General features: G+C 43.6%; 1 protein-coding gene across 16 annotated transcripts in view; it reads right to left on the reverse strand.

Moving 5' to 3' along the window:
- Positions 1–1,208: 1,208 nt before the first annotated feature.
- The window catches only part of ARHGEF9 (Cdc42 guanine nucleotide exchange factor 9), a 165,872-nt gene continuing 149,146 nt past the window's right edge, over positions 1,209–17,934 (reverse strand). For 9 of the 16 annotated variants that reach the window (XM_072981464.2, XM_072981467.2, XM_020784368.3 and 6 more), the window contains 3 exons: positions 13,202–13,445; positions 12,069–12,137; positions 5,812–6,390 (listed from right to left, as the gene is read on the reverse strand). In XM_072981464.2, the coding sequence (XP_072837565.2) occupies positions 6,209–6,390; positions 12,069–12,137; positions 13,202–13,445 (495 nt within the window). In that variant the 3' untranslated portion in view covers positions 5,812–6,208. Of the gene's footprint in view, positions 2,731–5,811; positions 7,952–12,068; positions 12,138–13,201; positions 13,446–17,934 lie in introns of those variants that run through there. The other 7 variants (XM_072981465.2, XM_078380689.1, XM_078380688.1 and 4 more) reach the window with 2 other exon arrangements.

The raw sequence follows: 17,934 nt of genomic DNA on the forward strand, positions 1-17,934 counted from the left end.
CCCTTGAGCCCAGTAAGCCTGTTACTTGGTCACTTGAAATATGACCTTGAACATCAAGACAGGGAACAGATTTCAAACTGTGGCACAAATACAGTAGAACTGACAGCCGACTAGAAAAGTGTTACAGCAAAAAAAAAAAGTGCTTGTAGCTACTCGAGTTGCTCTTATATTGGGAATGTTCCATATCTGCATTTGTTGGTTCCCTTTCACAACCTATCCCTCTTGCAATGCAGAGAGTTTTGAGGGTGGTCTTGAATGGGCAGTTAAGAGCCACCAACTACCAAAGGGCCACTCATGTCGGAAACAATAATTGCTAGATCTCGTTCATTGATATGGATGAATCCACCTGTATTTTTACTCTCTCTCTCTCTCTCTCTCTCTCTCTCTCTCGTGTGTGTGTGTGTGTGTGTGTTCTGGCATGTCGTGATGAGCACAGAATTCATCACCATACAAATACCCTAATACCTCTTCATCTTCTCAGTCCCGTGGGCTGCAAACAGTATGCGATGAACCTGAGAGTTCAGCCAAAGCACGGACTAATCGCCAAACTCTGGGAAGATGACAAACAGGTGTAGCCCGCTTCGGGGGGGGGGGGTAGTCTGAATATGCTCTGGGGACAGTCCTCTCCCTGCTTTAATGGACCATGTTCTGCTATTTCTGCGTGATCAGAAATATGGAACAATTTGCCCTATCCAAGTATTTGGGGTTGGTTTGTTTGTTTATTTTTAAATCCTAGTGGATGATGGCCAGCAGGACTACATTTTATTTAAATACCCTCCGTGACATTACTCCAAGGTCAGTGATGAAGGAATGTGAGAGAAGCAACTGGACAGACAGTGAAAGAAGACCAAAGAAAGCCGAGACCCAAACAGAGATGATTTAACGCCAAACCAGGTGAGAAACCTTGACACCATCTTGAGCGGCCGTTTCATCCAAACCTTAAGTTTTTGGAAAATTCAGCTCCTGTTCCAACTGCTAACATGATTGTTCCAGCGTAGATCAAATCAAGAGGGGGGGGGGAAGGAAAGGCTGTCACTCCTTCTGGAGACCACCATAACTGAAAACAGAATGCACCACCCCATCCACCTCCCACTCCCCACTCAGTTCCAAGACACCGTTCACATGAGTGCAAGAAGAAAACATGATCAATGTTGTTGGGAAATCATGGCTTGCTTGCTTTCTTTTTGGAAAAAGAAATGTCTGGCCAGGTCTTTTAATTTCTTTTTATTTGACTCCATAAATAGTTTTTTTTTTCAATAAGGCTGAGTGTCTTTATAACACTTTTCTTTTTCTTTTTTTTAAAACACTGTTTTTAATACACACAACTCTGACATTGGTTTGGCAGGGTCAAACAACCTGATAGAAACAAAAGAATAAGAACCGGCAAGTGGGAATTCGCTGGGTAACCCAAATTGTTGGATTGGTTGGTCGGTCAGTCTCTTCCTAGAACCCCCAAATCTCAGGGTCTGCCTGTCCCCAAAAAATCCCAAATGCCCCCCCTCCTTCCCACCCTTCCTGCTTGGGTTCTCCGGCACAAGTCCCTCTCCGTTCCAGCTCCGGCAGGCTCGCTTCGTGTCTTCTCCAGGAAAAGAAAAAAGCTTTAGTGATGCCATGCAGGACTTACAATAGCTACTAAATATACATGTTCCCTGAAATGTAGCTGCAATGGGAGAGATGAATTTGCGTAAAGAGAGAACGAAACCAGGGGAAAAAAAAAAAAAACACCAAGAGCACCACAATGTACGATCAAAACCATTGCAATGAGATGGGGAGGCTCCGTCCACAAACTGAAAACTGGTTTCAAAGAGATTTGTTGGTTTGTTTTCTTCATTTATTGTCTATTTACAGCTGTCAGACGCACCTGTGTCAGTTTCTTGCTTTCTTGCCGCTCTCTTCCCCCCCCCCTTAAAATTTAAAGACGGTTAAGGAGACAACAATCTTGAGAAATCCTTTGTGTCCTCAATGCCAAGGGGGTTGATGCGTGCCATCGGTGTAAAGAAAGGAGGTCCAAATTCTCCCCTTCCTCATTTATCATATATCTATAACTATATATATCACTCTCTCTATATATCTATAGATATAGTTATATATTTTAGCCAGACAAATCCCATGTACTGTTAAGTGTCTTGCAGTTTCCCTGGTTGTATCCTGGTGGTACCACGTGAGATGAGAGCAGCAGCTTTCTCTGGCCCAGAAGTCTTCTTCCCACGATCGAGGTCTGATTCCCCCTCCCCAAATCTGATCAGATGCAAGCAAAGCGTCCGAGGACACACGAGACCACTCAGCCTCGTCCCGGCCCTCCCCATCGAATGCTGGCATGGTCGGCCGTCGAGCTGGACCTCACGGCTGGTTCTTCCTCGCAGGACTACGTCGTTCCGGGTAGCACCTCAACCGCGTATGGAAAGGAATGTCCTCGGACGCCCGTCAGCCGAGGCCTTGGGGGGCCCACGAGGTGAGAGCTGTTCTGCCCCATCCTCTGCATTTATACTCAGCTGGCAAAATGAGCGCCCCACTTGGGGTCTGTTTTGTCTCTTTCCATTTTAAGAGAGAAGCTGCCAATCCAACAAAGGATTCTCATCAGACCGAGCCAGTCTTGATTTACGATGCAAAAAAAATTAAAAATGGCGTGATGCTGTCGGTGTCTTTTTTTTTGTATTTTGTTTTTGTCCTAGTGCTGAGTATTTAGGAAGCATCTTCTCATAAAAATAATGGCCGTTTCATTTTCGCTCTCTGAGGCACAAAAGAGCAAACGGACAGGCTTAACGTGTGAGCTCGTTACTTTCCCCTTTCCCCATCCCATCAGCAATTTAAAAAAGGGAAAAATAATGATAATACATTAGACTTTTATCCTTTTGGCAGCTTGTTCCCATCTCCTGCTACCCATCTCTCTCTCAAACTCTCCTTCTAAAGTGCCTAGATAGGCCCATTCACAGGCGTCTGTCCAACCTAGAGAGCCAACAATGTTGTCATTAACTTTGTATTTATGTCTGAAATCCGTCTAGGGGTATGAGGGGGGCTGAAATATGAAAACAGGGCAAGCCAACCCAGCCTCTTTAGGAGTAAGCCAGATTTGCCTCAAAGATAAAGAGAAAATGGTAAATAAAATTGAGGAATGTTACAGCAAACAGCCAAGAAACTGATGGAGGCTGCATCCTTTCACCTTCTATCTTGAAAGGACTAAAATCAATCTTTTTGTTTAAGCGCACCTTACATTGGCAAACCCTGGGTCAAACTGCATGGGACGTTTAGCCCGTACTTAGAAGAGATGCTCCTTCTAATGGTGAAAACTGTCTGCGTCTCATAGGATGTGATTACCTACCTCACCTATATACCTTCTGTGTTGCAAGATTTATTTCATGACTGGTCAGCGGGAGGTCAATGTGAGCTTAACCTACAAGTCTTGTTGCTCTAAGGTGCACCTCTTCTGAGGAAGTATACATTACAGTTAACCCTTAAATTGAAATTAGACATTAGGGAGACCATATGTCTGTCACACAAAGCAAAACCCTAGCATCTCCTCCTTCCTAGGAAATATCTTGGAAGCTAAACATGCCATGTGATGTCATCACATTACATGTTTTTCTTCCCAAGCAAACGCTAGACAGCAACAAGATAAATTCAAGACGAGATGGACCTAGCACCACATCAGGTATTTTAAGGATCCTGACACACAGATAGCAAGGAAAACCATGTTGCTCCTTTAAAAAAATTGTCCAGAATCGCCCACGTTTGCTAGGAAGGATTGTATAAGTGTCAGGGCGCCTTCTTTTAATGGAAGACATGAAAAATAAATCAACTTCAAACAGACATTGATGTGAGTGAATCCAGGTCTTGGTGGGGCGTGCACTGTAGGATCAATGCAGGATGAGTGCTACAATCCCATACGTATCTCCTTCCAAAGTAGCTATGAATCCTGAGCCTAAATCTGCCTAAACATCCCAACCCAAGTTGACCTGAGGAATCCGTGGGGTTTCTAGAAGTGTTGACTCACTACTCAGCAAGTAATTCAACATCTCTATTCCGGTGGGGACGACCAACTGGACTCAGATTCCTTGGCTCAGTGGGATCCATTCACTAAGAGGCATGTTTAGGGTTGTAGCCAGATAACATGACCCTACATTTATTCCAACAACAATGTTGGAAATATGCCCCGTTGAATCTTGTGGACCTGACCACCACAGCCAAGACGGCTGCTAGTATGAAGAGACTAGGACAGATCTGAAAAGGTCCAGAAGTACAAGATTGCTTTGAAAAATGTAACATTTTTAGAATGTCTTGCACTCCAAGAATGGGGACGAAAGCAAGAGAGAGAGAGAGAGAGAGAGGTGTTGAATACTTGGTAACTTGTCCATTGTCTGCTTCCCAAAAACCTACTGCAACCTGTACGAAAATAACCACCAAACTCCTAGGTTTGTCAGTCTTATTACAACTGCTGGATAGCTCAATGGTTTAGGTCTCTGGCTTCGGAGGCAAAGTTTGGGAGCTCTATTCCCCCACTGGGCCTCCTTGACAAGGGTTGGACTCGATGATCCTTCCAGTTTTGCAGCTCTAAGATGATGATTATAATTATCATTGTTTCACTCTCTAAAGAAGCACTGTGGTAATCAGCAACACCCTCTGGAAATGCAGCGCAAAACTTGGTCCACTGCACCCATGCCTTGACCACAGGAAACAGGATTCCACCACTAACAACTGGTCAATGCAATGGCTTGGTAGTTAGAGCACCTTATTCCAAAATAAGTGATCGATGAAACAAACCAGACAATGAGGTTTGGATCATGATCTGACTGCACAAGGACCGGGGCAGCTCTGCAAAACCATCGAAAGGTGCATAAAAGCCACATTCGACTGTGAGATGTTTTGTGGTGGAGGCTCTAGATTTGTTTTCTCAGTGGGAGAGCCAACTGTTTCTTGGGGTCTCTGAGCCAATCAGAATCTAAGATTTGAGGGATGTGGTGCAGATTACGAGGGATACCCTGTTGAGCCTATAATAGAGTACTGGGCATACTAAATGGCAAATCTATTAATTAAAAATGAAACAAGCCAAAAAGAAGAATATGTAACAGAATATACAACCAAAATGGGAAGAACCTTAATGGTGCTAACTAGTCCCCCCCCCCTTTTAAAAGAAGTTATTCTCAAATCAACCACACATTAAGGAGGAAGGAAGCACAATTAAAAAGAATGCAAGAACATCCTTCCTTGCAACCCGGTTTCTTGTATTAAAAATAAATGAATAAAGAGAATGAACTGGCTGACTGCTTTAAGACCCCATTCTTTTAATACAAATTAGGGCACAATCCAGCACGGTTTTTGTGCTTTGCAACCTCCACTGCAAAGGGAAGCAACTGGAGCCTGGACAACAGAGAGCCCCTGTGTCTGGCATGTCTCAGTGAAAACCGTGAGGAGCAACAGAACACCAAGCAGCCTTTTAATTACACAGTGCATGATGGAGCATGGGCTGAGAACAAAAATATACAGAAACAAAATGCAGCACTTTCTATTTTAAAAGGGGACATTCAAGGTATGCGGTAGAGTCTCTCCGGCCTCCTGCTGGAGTGAACGAAACCACCACCATGGTGCTTGGCCAGGAAGAGCTTTCTGGGGATTTGCATCCATGATAGGATGTTTAAATTATGAGATGCCGGGAAGGAGATTTCCCCTCCTCTGTTTCCTCTGTCTCTAACCTCTTCTAAGAAAAGGCAGTCCACAAATCAAATCTCAAAGGGAAGCGACGGTGGTTAGAGCCCTATATGGAGTATGTCAGAGACCAGAATGTGAGACAAACACGAAATCATTGCCGCAGACAACTTTGAGACAAAAAGGAAATTATTAAAAAACAAACAAACCAAAAGCAAAAACCAAGACAAAAAACAAACAATAACAATGACTCCAATGGTGCCAAAATAAAGTCGGTTACATGATTAGAAGTACTTGGTGCTTCCCAGAATATAGTAGCAGAGAGATTGTTCCCCTGAAACAATATTAACAAAAACATTTTTGGTCCTTGAAATTATATATACTGTATATATATATAATTATATATTTATATATAATTATATATAATCATATATATATATATATGAATTTTTTAAAGCTGCAACAGTGCTTTTCCAAAAAAGGTCCATCTATAAATATAATTTTTTTAATTTTTTTTAATATATTTTTTTAATTTATTTTTTTAAAATTCTCCATCTCATTCTATATATTATTTTTTGAATGGCGTTAACCTGCTGAAGTTTTGCCAGAATGGTGACTGGCTGCGTTTGGGTTCGGCGAATTCGTAGACCTGCGTTTGGACTAGGCCATCGGTCACCAAGTATTGTCCCTGATTTAGCGGATCCTGGGGTGGTGGGTACGCTGGAGGAACGGATCGAGAGTTGCCGACACCTGCACGGATAGTGGAAGAAAAAGGGATGGGATGGGATGAGGGGGGATGAGGGGGGAAAGATCAGAATGTTTGGCACACCCATTCATTGATTCCCACTGCCCAATCTTCCATCGCCAGAAATCCAGGTCAAGATTAGGCTGGGAAAACCTGGTTTCAGGGGCCCTGGGTGAGTTCAACCACCTTATATTAAAAGCTTTAAAATGGCTGCAGAGCTAGAAGGGACCCTGTGGGCCATCAAGTCCAGCCCTTCTCAAAGAAGCACAGTGGGGAATCGAACTCCCCACCTCTGGCTCGGCCTCTGGCTGTGGAGCCACCGGTGGGGAGTTCGATTCCCCACTGGGCCTCCTTCACAGGGGCTGGACTGGATGATCCACAGGGTCCCTTCCAACTCTGCAGCTTTAAGACTCGTTAAAAATTAATTCACTGTCATTTTACAATCGAGTATTTTCGGTCACTAACAGTGCTTTTGAGTAATGGTGAACAGTTCTTTTCACTTAGTTTTTTTTTTAACTTTTTGGAAAGTTATTCTAAAGGAGTTTGAGCTTTTAGGGAGGCTGTTTTAGAAATTCTAAAGGATGTTTTTAAATTTTGAAGTGTTAATTAGTTTTAATTAATTTACTTCTTTAATTTGTTATTAACTAGCTAATCAGCTATTACACGGACTGATTTTCTTCAGTGATCTGATATTAAAGCATTTGTGGTAACATTAGCCGTTGCAAGCTGTGGGTCCATTTAACTCCTTGTTTGTCAGAATATAACCACTGGCTTATAATTTACATAAATAGAATCATGTATTTCTTGGTGGCAGATAGTGACTTGTTTACGAAGTATTGCTGAGTAATTTGTCGCCTAGGTATAGGGCTTGTCTACACACCTGTTTCAGGCAGGGAAACATGCACACACATGAGTACACGAGGCGTCGGCTTTCCAGAGGCGGCTTCCCTGCGCTACCTTTGGAAATCAAGCACTCCTACAGAGCTGAGGAAGTGTTTAATTTGCCTGTATCACGAAGCTGCTCTCCTGTTAAGCCACTTCACCATATTGTCCAATCGAAAGAGGAAAGCTTCTTTTGGTTCATTCCCAGTGACCACCCATGCTGGAAACAAACCAAAGTAGAGCAATCCTCCACACACCAGAAAAGCAGAAGCCTCTTGACACGGGACAGAAGAGTGCAGGTAGGAACACTCTGGGCTGCAGGCTGCTGTGCGCCAATCGTTGTCTTTAAGAGCACACAAGCCCATCCCTGCAGTGGTCCGAACAGTGGAGTAAACACCCATCTGATCGCATTCATGCATTATTTCCTCTCTGCCATAATCAATCAGCACTAGGATTCTGTCTGTTGTTTTACTTAGACTGACAAGATTTATGGTTTTGGACAGGAGTTCCCTTTCAAGAAATTCCAGGGACCATTCACAGGGCAAGGGTCTGGAAGCATGTTGTGGACTGAGAGGAGTGAGTTTTTTTTTGGGGGGGGGGAAAGCACCCTCTCTCATTGGGGTCCCCCTGCCTCTCATGGAACACACGCTTTCCACCCCGGAGCTAAGCCACTCCCAGCCAAACCTAAATGATGTGTGACAACGTATGGAAGATAAGAGAGAGAAACAACCATGTTATTTAATATAAAATACTGTATGCCCGGAGCTAGTCAGCAATAAAGAGAAGAGCCAAACAATTAAAAAAAAAAAAAGCAGTCATGGGCAGGAGATAGGTGGAAACTCTCCAACATACGTTTAACCAATGCCGAATTGTTTTCCGAATCGGTTCTTTTAACTTTCAATTTCACTTTGTTATTCTGCATCACACAAGCATGCGTCCCTCAGAATGCAGAATCCAAAGACAATTTCAAACAAGTACACAATGAAAATGTCCCTTACCACTGTCACTTTGATATTCTGAAAACACACAACTCATCCCTCTCTAATTTTTCCACTGGGCGAATTCATCCCAACCAGAGTGGTTTTTCATCCGGCAGCTGGATTGCTCTCTTGAGTTCTCCCTCTTGATACATCCAAAGCAGGAGAACAAGGCCCATCAGGCTTGGACAAGGGGGTGGTCCTTTCCAAAGAGTTATTCCATGATCAATGACCCTTAGCTATGACAGGCAAAAGTGGAGAGTCTGGTGGACAGAGGCCCCACACCTGAATATACCCAGTATGTGATTTCCTCTCAAGACTCTGGGGAAGTTACTTTTACAGACACAGCAGATTCTGAAGGTGGTTATTTTTTTTTAAAAGATAACTTTTTCAAGCTCTAGATTCTGATATCAGCTTTCTTTTCCCTCCATGAAAGGTCTAAGAATAGCTTCAAGGATCAAGAAGGAGTTCTTACCGGAGGGGGGGGAGCAACTACTGGAGGGAAGCATTAATTATTCCTTTTCTCTGCCCTGCTGTTCAGATTAAAATGTGGCACCTCCCACAGCTGCTTTAAATTGAACAAAGCCATCAGAAGAGGCAGCTCGGGGACTCCTGTCTTGCTGAGTTTTGACTCTAAGCCTGCAGCCTAGCTGCTGATTAGCGAACAGAACATTTTAGGCTGGCAAGAGATAACATCCCACCGGCCTTATACAATTTACTCTAAGACTAACGGAGTTAGGAAAAGTACAGAATTAGTTTGCTGGGCTCTGAAGGCAAGTGCTTTCAAAGATTTCCTCAATGCAATATGAAAGCACAAATCCCGGGCCATCCAGGAAATCCACTCTTACTGGCATGATGTCAGTTCAGAAAGCATCCTAATCCAACAGCAAAGCCCAGCAATCTCACCACCGGGATGCCCTTGAAATTCTCTCCATGTACAAATCTCCCTGGATTACAAATTTCTGAAATTACCCAGGCTTGTTTAAATAGCGCAGTGCATGCATAAAGAACAATCCTGTTTGGGATTTTTTTTAAAAATTCTCAAAGTTTGAGCAGAGTACCTTGGGAGACATTGCTTAAACTAGAAGGCTTTAAGGCTTATCTAAGCCTAGTTTTGCCCAAGCGTCCTGTTCCTGCCCCAGTGCTAGCTGGGGGTTTCTTTCTGAGTAGGAAGCTAGGCCTAGCTAGGCCTCAAAGCCTTCCAGTTTAGGCCTTTCTCCCAGGTGAGCCACATTTAGGTGTGTGCAGGGTGTCTGTAAGGCAAATCTCCCATAATGGAGAATGATTGTATTTGTAGTCCAGAAAAATCTGAAAACGCCAACCTAAAAGTTTGAATTATGTGCACTACATTGGATTCCCCGAGTTTAAATCTCACTGCCTTGATACTCTGCCAGTCACATCTTCTCTCTAAAGTTTGGAATGATGTTTCCCTGGAATGAATCCACTCCTTTCCCCTCATCAAATATATCAGGGAAACACGAAACTGCCACTGTTCTCTGTCCAGAAAACACCTCCCTGCATGCAGCACATGAGAGACAAATCATGACTCTTCCCTTTGTGTGCTAGATTATTACATGCAGGGACTCACTGTGGTTTGTTTTGCCCTGCTTGCCTTCATTTTTTTTGAAAAATATCTAGCTAGTCTTTCTGCACATTGTGGTAGAAACTGCGACACAGAGGCAACAACCTCCAGATGTGTTGAGACTACAGCTTCCATGCTCTGCCATCAACACGGCCAATTATCCTAACTTCTGGCTGAGGTCTAACACACCAGAACGGCATTACATTCATGGAGGTTGGATTAGACCCACGTTCACAGAAAGTGGCTGGAGTCCATAAATGATTATGGTTAGGCGACAGTATTATAAATCACTCCAAGAGGCTACAGCAGTGGTTCCCGACCTTGGGTAACCCAGATGTTCTTGGACTAAAACTCCCAGATGCCCTCAGCACTAGCTGGGCTGGCCAGGATTTCTGGGAGTTGTAGTCCAAGAACATCTGGGGACCCAAGATTGGGAACCACTGTCCTAGAGGTTGCTTCTGTATGACCTACAGTTCCCAATGGTTAGGCTACAGTCGAGAATCAAGGTTGAGACCCATGGGGCTACAGGGTATTATAAACCTGCCAACCTTCCATCAAGGGACTGTGATTTGCTCAGAGGGATCGTCTCTAGATGGTGGAGCTTCATTCCAGCAGGATTGCCCTACCACTGGCGTCCTACGTGTGGTAAGCAGTACCAAGGGAATGTATTCCTGGGACATGTCAGAGATTTCTTCTGACCAGCTTTGGACCCACCAGATAGAAAGGCCCTTATTCCTCTGAAACCTCCTGAGCATGAGGAGTGGGAGTTCCCTCCCCTTTGAAGTTGTGGAAGGAAAAGTCTCAACGAGTGAAAGAAAACAAGGGTTGCACAGTGGATTAAAGTACGACTTCTCCATTGTCAACATTGAACAGCACCCAAGAGATGGCCATTTTTCTACTCCAGACATTCCTTCCTTCATCTGCATAGCACTGCTCTACCTGTTTCTAACTTGCTACCGCAATATTAATTATCTAAAAAAGAAATGGCTAATTTGTTATTTCATTGGGTTTTTTTTAAAAAAAGCAGCCAACCAAAGGTCAACATAATTTAGTTTCACTCCATCTCGCTCTCCCAAGCCAAAAGACTGAGAGGTCGAATGATAAAAAGAATTCCCAGGGTTGCAGGAGAGACTTGTTCTGCACAAGGAAGGTACCGCCTGATTGACTCAGGAAGTGGAAAGCAATTAATCTTAAATGCAAATGAGTCTGGACTAATGAAACAGGAACATTTTCTGGGTCGGGGGCCCCCACCAAGCGAGACAGGGAAAATCAGAGAGCAACTGCCATGTTAAACAAAATTAAGAGAATTAAGCATTTATCCAGATGAAAGTCTAATTGGAAATGTTCACATGGTGTTATGGGCTGATCTGGGTTCCAGTATGAATAGCCTGTTCGCAACCTGTTATGATTTTACCATGAAACTACAGATAACAGAGTGATTCTTGTATAGGCACCTTCCATTTTGCTACGCATCGCTCGTGGCTCCTTGCATGTAGAACATACATTGCCTTAGAACTGTGGGCATTAGATTTTCACTCTTCAGATGTTTCTGACTTCAGCTCCCAAGGAGGAAGCCCAGCCAGCATGGGCAACGGTCAGGAATTTTGGGAGCTGAAGTTCAAAACCTATGAAGAAGCAAAAGTGGAGAACCACTGTGTGTCTTCTAGAGTTATGCCTTTTTGAGATTTTGGACCACAGATCCCATAAGCACACCTCTAATTATCACACTGAAATGACAAGTCCATGTTGTCTATACCAATGTGGATCCCCAGAGGTTCTTGGACTACAACTCCCAGAAGCCCTCACCACTAGCTGTGTGGGCCAAGATCCCTGGGAGTTGTAGTCCAAGAACATCATGGAAATCAAGGTTGGGAACCACAGATCTATACCGATGGTCCCAACTATGAGCCACAGCTCATGCATGTGCTATGAGAATTTCTGAGGTGAAATCATGCCAGCCAGGTGGTCCCCAACTAGGTGGCTGCACCCTCTTGTGAATTTAGGAGAATACCTTGGTGGGGAAGCATTCCTGGACTCAGTGGAAAGATCTGGCCTGAATATCTTAATGCCAGGGATTGCTTTGAATTATCACGCTGTGCTCCACACCAATACGGAAAAGAACAGGCAGGAGCATCAAAGGGAAAGGCGGCGTTTGCCATGTGTAGGTGAACAGGGCTGAGGGGAACACTTCCGCTCTGCTGAGGTTCATCCACCTAACAGAGCACGCATGGATCATAGTTACCTTTTTGCTTACTGACTTTCCTCACGGTCATGGCGGCCTGCCTTTTTTGATTTTCAGAAATTTCAAAACCTAGGAAGGGAAAAAGGCAAAACGAAGTGAACACACCGGACAGCTTGCGCACGTCTGGAGCCCCAAGTACTACCCCTGGGTTTGTCAGACAGAGTTCTGTCAAGTCAAATTGCAGAGAGGGGGTGGTGGGGGTCCCCTGACAACCATCCATGCCCATCTTGGGGCCTCTGAGGGACACAACCACTCTTTAAAAAACCCAGCCCTCAATATTTTTTGGGAGGCGACTCGTTCATAGGGCTGCTCTGGCCAGCTCATAATTGTTTAATCATCTCATGTGTTAGCAAACTCAAGCTGTTGCGTGCATAGCCTCTTGAAGGTGGAACCCACTGCTTCTCAAGACAGAAGACCTGGAAGTAAAGACCATGGTCAACTTTGCTACCAACAACATATAGGGCCATATACCTCCAATATATTCCTTGGGGTGTACTTATTGCCTTTTATTTCTACTCTCCCTGAAGTCCTCCCTGGTACTTAAGGCAGCTTAGAGCAGTGGTTCTTAACCTTTGTTACTCGGATGCTTTTGAACTGCAACTCCCAGAAACCCCAGTCAGGACAGCTGGTGGTGAAGGCTTCTGGGAGTTGCAGTCCAAAACTCCTGAGTAACCCAAGGTTAAGAACCAGTGGCTTAGAGCATAAATTCAAAAGGAAGTACAAAAAAAAAAACAAAAAAAACCACCCCACGCCACAGACAGTGATAATATTTAAACACTAACAAGTTACGACATTAAAAGAGGACTGAGTTAAGACACTTGGAAACCCAGCACAATGAGAACAATAAAAACTGAGCATTCGAGCAGATCTGTGAAAACTCTTAATCGTCAGTCTGAATAAAAAGTCTTGGCCTGCCACTAGAAGGGCATGGGGGCAGAGGCTGGTCTACCCTCGCAGTCTTAGCCGTTCATAGAAGATCTCAAATGAAACACGGAAGAGGTCGCTCCTTTTTCCAGAAGAGTTTGCTCAGCCCGTAACCGTTTGCAAGTCAGAATTCAAAATTCAGCCGATAGACAAGGAGGTTAGGAGTCACCAAGCTGTCTTTCTGCTCACCTGGAGACCCTCAGCCTTACCTATCTTCTCATCTTCTTGTACCATCTTCCGCTCCTCCCGGAAAGCTCTCAGCCACCGCAGTTTCTCCTCCAACTTCTTGGCAAAAAACAAGTGCATTTCGTCCGTCTCCTTGTTGTGAAGTTTGAAGGCATTCTTCATGCTCACGTTGAAGTCATCATCTCGCCCATCTTCGATGTCCAGCACTTCATACCGATCCATGTCGATGCGCCCTTTGTAGTACAGGATGTCTCTTCTTATCAGGTCCTATGGGGGACATGAGAAACATGGCCTGTTAACATGGAGGAGAAGGTTGAATGTCCCCAGGAGATTAAATGGAAACATCAGAGACTGGAATATGAAAAGCTATTAATTACATTGCCCTGCTCATGGACTGATGAGCTCTCTGGAGTATTGTCCTTAACCTTACTCATAGACCACAGGGTGTGATTCACAGAGGCCACGAAGAAGAACAACTGGTCTAGAAATAAATGTGTGCATTGCTTACAATTTTCTCCGCAAATTTCTGTAAAATGTGCAGGACCTGAAAATGCAGTAAACTAAGCCAGGCTGTACAACTAATAATAGTAACCTTGGCTTACTGTTTCGGTCTCTGATCAAGTTGTCTATCTTGGTTTGTTGCTCTGTTCTGCATCTCAAAAGGAGATAGACCCTAATTTTATGCAGAACTGGGAATTTTGCGCTCATTATATTTTATGCATAAATGGTGAAAATCAAAACAGGAAAAAAAATATTGGTGACTTTGTTTCATGCCAGAGATGGGATGTTGGGTGGGGGCATCTGTTTGCTCACACAGCAGTCTTTCTGTGCCTGAGACAAGATTCATATAACATCTCAGTGTGATTCTTTCATATTCCCGCCTCTCACTACATGCTAAGTATTTCTAGTGGCTGAGAATGGTTGCCTTTAATTCTCTCTGGTTACTCAGCAGCTAGATATGTCTGGCCTAGTCCTCTATCCATTCCAGCTGCTGACATGCAGAGCCATCATTTCGCCTGGCTGGTTGGCTGGTTGTTTATTCCAACAGGGCATATGTGGCACTCCATAAATATTGGGTGAAGTTTTACTGGAAACGCTTCATTGCAAGACTAAAGAAATGCAGATGTTCGTAAAGGGGTATCTTACAACAGAACCCACTCCCATCAATTCCCACTTAATGTGATACATGGTAAACCACCCAAATCTTAACTTTACACTCTGAATACAACAGTACGTGGCTGTTTTGAATGAATTAACTTCTGATTAAGCCTTAATATTTGAAAGAAAAGAAAAGATAGGCTCTGCCTTTTTCTACACATGATTTATATGATCAGATCCCAGAAAGCCAACTCATCAGGAAACACATATATGCACAAGCTGAATATAGACAAGACAAAACTTCACTGGGAAAGCTAAAACAACCCTTTAAGTTTCAAATACGTAATTCCAGGAGAATCGAATGAAGGCTGTATTGTTTATAAGAGAAGCCACAAACATGTCTTGGCATGGTCAGAAGTTACAAAGAGGAAACACTGGATAACTGGTTGCCATAAAACATAAAGCTATTGGCTAGCAATACAGGTGAGCCTGCACAAATGAATTGATTCACATAGACAGCAAGGTAAAAAGCCCTTGTCCCTGATTATGTCCATGGAGGCACAGTTTGAGTGGCAGATCAAGAGTTCTGGTTTTGGACACGTCTCCAAAAACCCAAGTCTTGAGTTACACTTTCAAAAGCTGAAACTTTAACAGCTACTTAAATTTGAGACTTTAGTGCTTAGAACTGTTTGGATGAACTGTCCAAGGTGCTGATTTCAAATCCAAGGCAGTGCAGAAGTGGCACCTTCTGGTCCCTCTCTGATCTTCCCATTTAAGCTGTGATCTTCCACTCTTCTCTGTAGCTTATGGGTTGATTGTTTTCCCTTCTGGTTTCCTTCTTTGAGTGTGATCAAGGATCTTGTTCCCTGGCCTAGGAATTAGCTTGAAGGGAAGGCCAAGCTAGCCTGTTCCACAGACACCTTGCTTTTCGGCTGCATGGCAACCTGGTTATACTGGAAAAATAGAGTCTTCGGTGAGTTCCCTTGTCTTGAGAAGTCAACCTGTCCCATCCAACCTGAGTTGGATGACAATCATTGTCATCCAACTCAAATCCTAATAAGAATAATTTCTGCTCCTATTGGCAAGGCTTCAGTTTGGAAGTAAAGCAAGATCACAAGCAGTTCTTTAAAGGCCACACATCACCATGTCTTGACCATCTTTTCAAGTGTAAAGCTTCTTGGCCGTGAGTAAAGAAAGAGGCAGTTTGTCCAAGTGTGCACCCAGTGTGACACCCTTACTTGGAAAAGTTATTGTTGGCAATGAAAGGGGATCCAGAGGCATATTTCCAGACACATGAGTCAACACAACATAATGCAATAAATGACGTAACAAGCAACAAAGGACTTTTGTGAGCAGCATAACAGTAATAGCTGGCTGGATTGCTCAGTGGGTTAAGTATCTGGCTCCGGAGCCAGAGGTTGGGAGTTTGATTCCCCACTGGGAGAACTGTAGAGGAGCCAGCCTGTGTATCCTTTGGAAAGCTGCACAGTCCCAAGATGCCCCCAGAAGAAGGGAATGGGAAGCCACTTCTGAGTACTCTCTATCTGGAACACTCTGGAAAAGGTTGCCATGTCAGAGTTGACTTGACAGCACATTATCTGGTCTCAAGCATTATACGCAACCATAATTTGAACTGCAACGGTAATGCAAAAGGAGGCAAGAAAGAAAACACAGTTTCCCCAAAGCTTAGAGTTTTATGTTTCCCAAATGTTCTACTGTTGATTAGGAGTAACTCATTTGGGGCAAATGGATAATTGTTACCAGAATCAGACGTTTCAGAGTGAAATTGGTATTTATCACTAGAAGGCAAAACGTTAAGAGGACAATTGACTTCAGTTTATCTCAAAGTGATCTAATAAAGAGATAATAAAGAGACTAAATGATGTGGTACATTAAATAGCAGTATTTCCGCTGCATTTGCTGCGAGGAAAGCAGTAATGAAGGAGCAACAGTAAGCATCTGAAACACTAATAAAAAGGGGGCAAAGAATAATCCAGATGTAAATCCTCACTCTGCAGTTTTTCCTCCAGTCTCAAGAACTGTTTTCTCCTTTTGAGCAAATAAAACCAATAACCCCTGTAATACAATTGTTCTTTTCCTTTGCAACAACTGGTTGTTTGACCCAGCAAAATATTCTATTTAAAAATATTTATCCTTTGTTGGCTTTGAGCAGATGGTCTTTCTGTACCACTGGCCTGGAAGAAACCGACAGGTACCGATCCGGTCAAACAGAATTTTCTGAGAGGACAGGACTTTATATCTTGGTTCTCAATGTCTTGTCACGAATCCCAGAGGATGACAAGATAAATAATGCTATTCACCTGTTGTGTTTATCCCACAATGGCAGCGAACACAATAGAAGGAGTGAGTCATCAGAATGTAGCTTTGCTGGCACAGAAGGACTTTGTTAGAGGACGGGTGAAACCCAATTCTATCACTTCAAAGTTAATTGAATAATCAGAAAGGCCCACCCTTTGTCTGGGTAAGAGAGCTACCCGGCTCCACCCCGCAGGCTTCCACACTGAACTTCCAACACCTTGACAGGCAAGACCTTATTAAAATTAATAAGCATCAACATGAAAAGATGGAGCTGTGAAGAACCGGGATCCGAAGCCGATGCGTCAAAGGGAGTCACAGCTTTCTTTATCATGTGAATTCCCTGGCGGCAGAAGGACGCATTTACTGTATCCTGATACGATCTGCTGTGAGCGACACCAGGTTCTCCACCCCCAGGAGAACTAAGCTAATGCAGACCTTGGAAGTCTTACAGATTCAGTTCCAGGATCTCATCAGAGCAGCCTTTAAAAAAAAAAGAGAGAGGAACTTCTCCAAACTACACAAGGTCATAGAAAACCAAATGGAAATGCAGTAAATCTGCCAGTCAGAGAAGCAATGAGCGGAACAACTGCAGAACAACCCATTACGTTATGAACCAAGTTGAGACTTTGGTGATAGGAAGGGCCAACTTCATTCATGCTACTATAGAATGAAAGAGACTGATGTCGGTTCATGTCTGCAGAAGCACTCCAGAATTAAGTTTGCATTAGAGCTACGGTGGTGGTCTTCAAGTCACAGAACTTCAGGGCTTTTTGGTGGTGGTCTGACAGCAGGAGAGCTCAACCACTTCAGAAAATCCAGATTCAAGCCCTGACAGACCTATGGAACTCACTGGGTGACCCAGTTTCTCAGCCCAACTTTTACCGCTGTGTGGTTTTTAGGACAAACATTTTAAATAGCAAGGCTTAGCTTAATATTGTAACTGTTTCCCATGAACCTTCTCCTAAAAGAAGGCAGTCAACCTTTATCTTACCTGGGGAAATAGCACAGACATTTGGAGGTTACTAGCAATCAAAGCAGTAGGGTTATGATAGTCTGACTTTATAACCTGTTCAACATTGATGTGATTTGAAACAAGTTTTCTTTGTTCCCTAAGAACTCCTCCGGCTGTATTCTGACACTCATTTTCTGGGGATGAAAACCCCATTAATGGGATGCCTTTTAGAACAGATGCATCCAGGTTTTTGCTGTGATTCACCACACTGCACAGCTGTTTAGGGTCTTCTGAATACCTAAAGCCTTCCACATTGAAGTCCTCACTCCTCTGGCCAGATCTTTTACCCCACCCCATCTTCTAGATTTTCCACTCAATCTTGATGCC

Source organism: Pogona vitticeps, chromosome 11, assembly GCF_051106095.1.
Source record: "Pogona vitticeps strain Pit_001003342236 chromosome 11, PviZW2.1, whole genome shotgun sequence".
NCBI classification, from domain to species: Eukaryota; Metazoa; Chordata; class Lepidosauria; order Squamata; family Agamidae; genus Pogona; species Pogona vitticeps.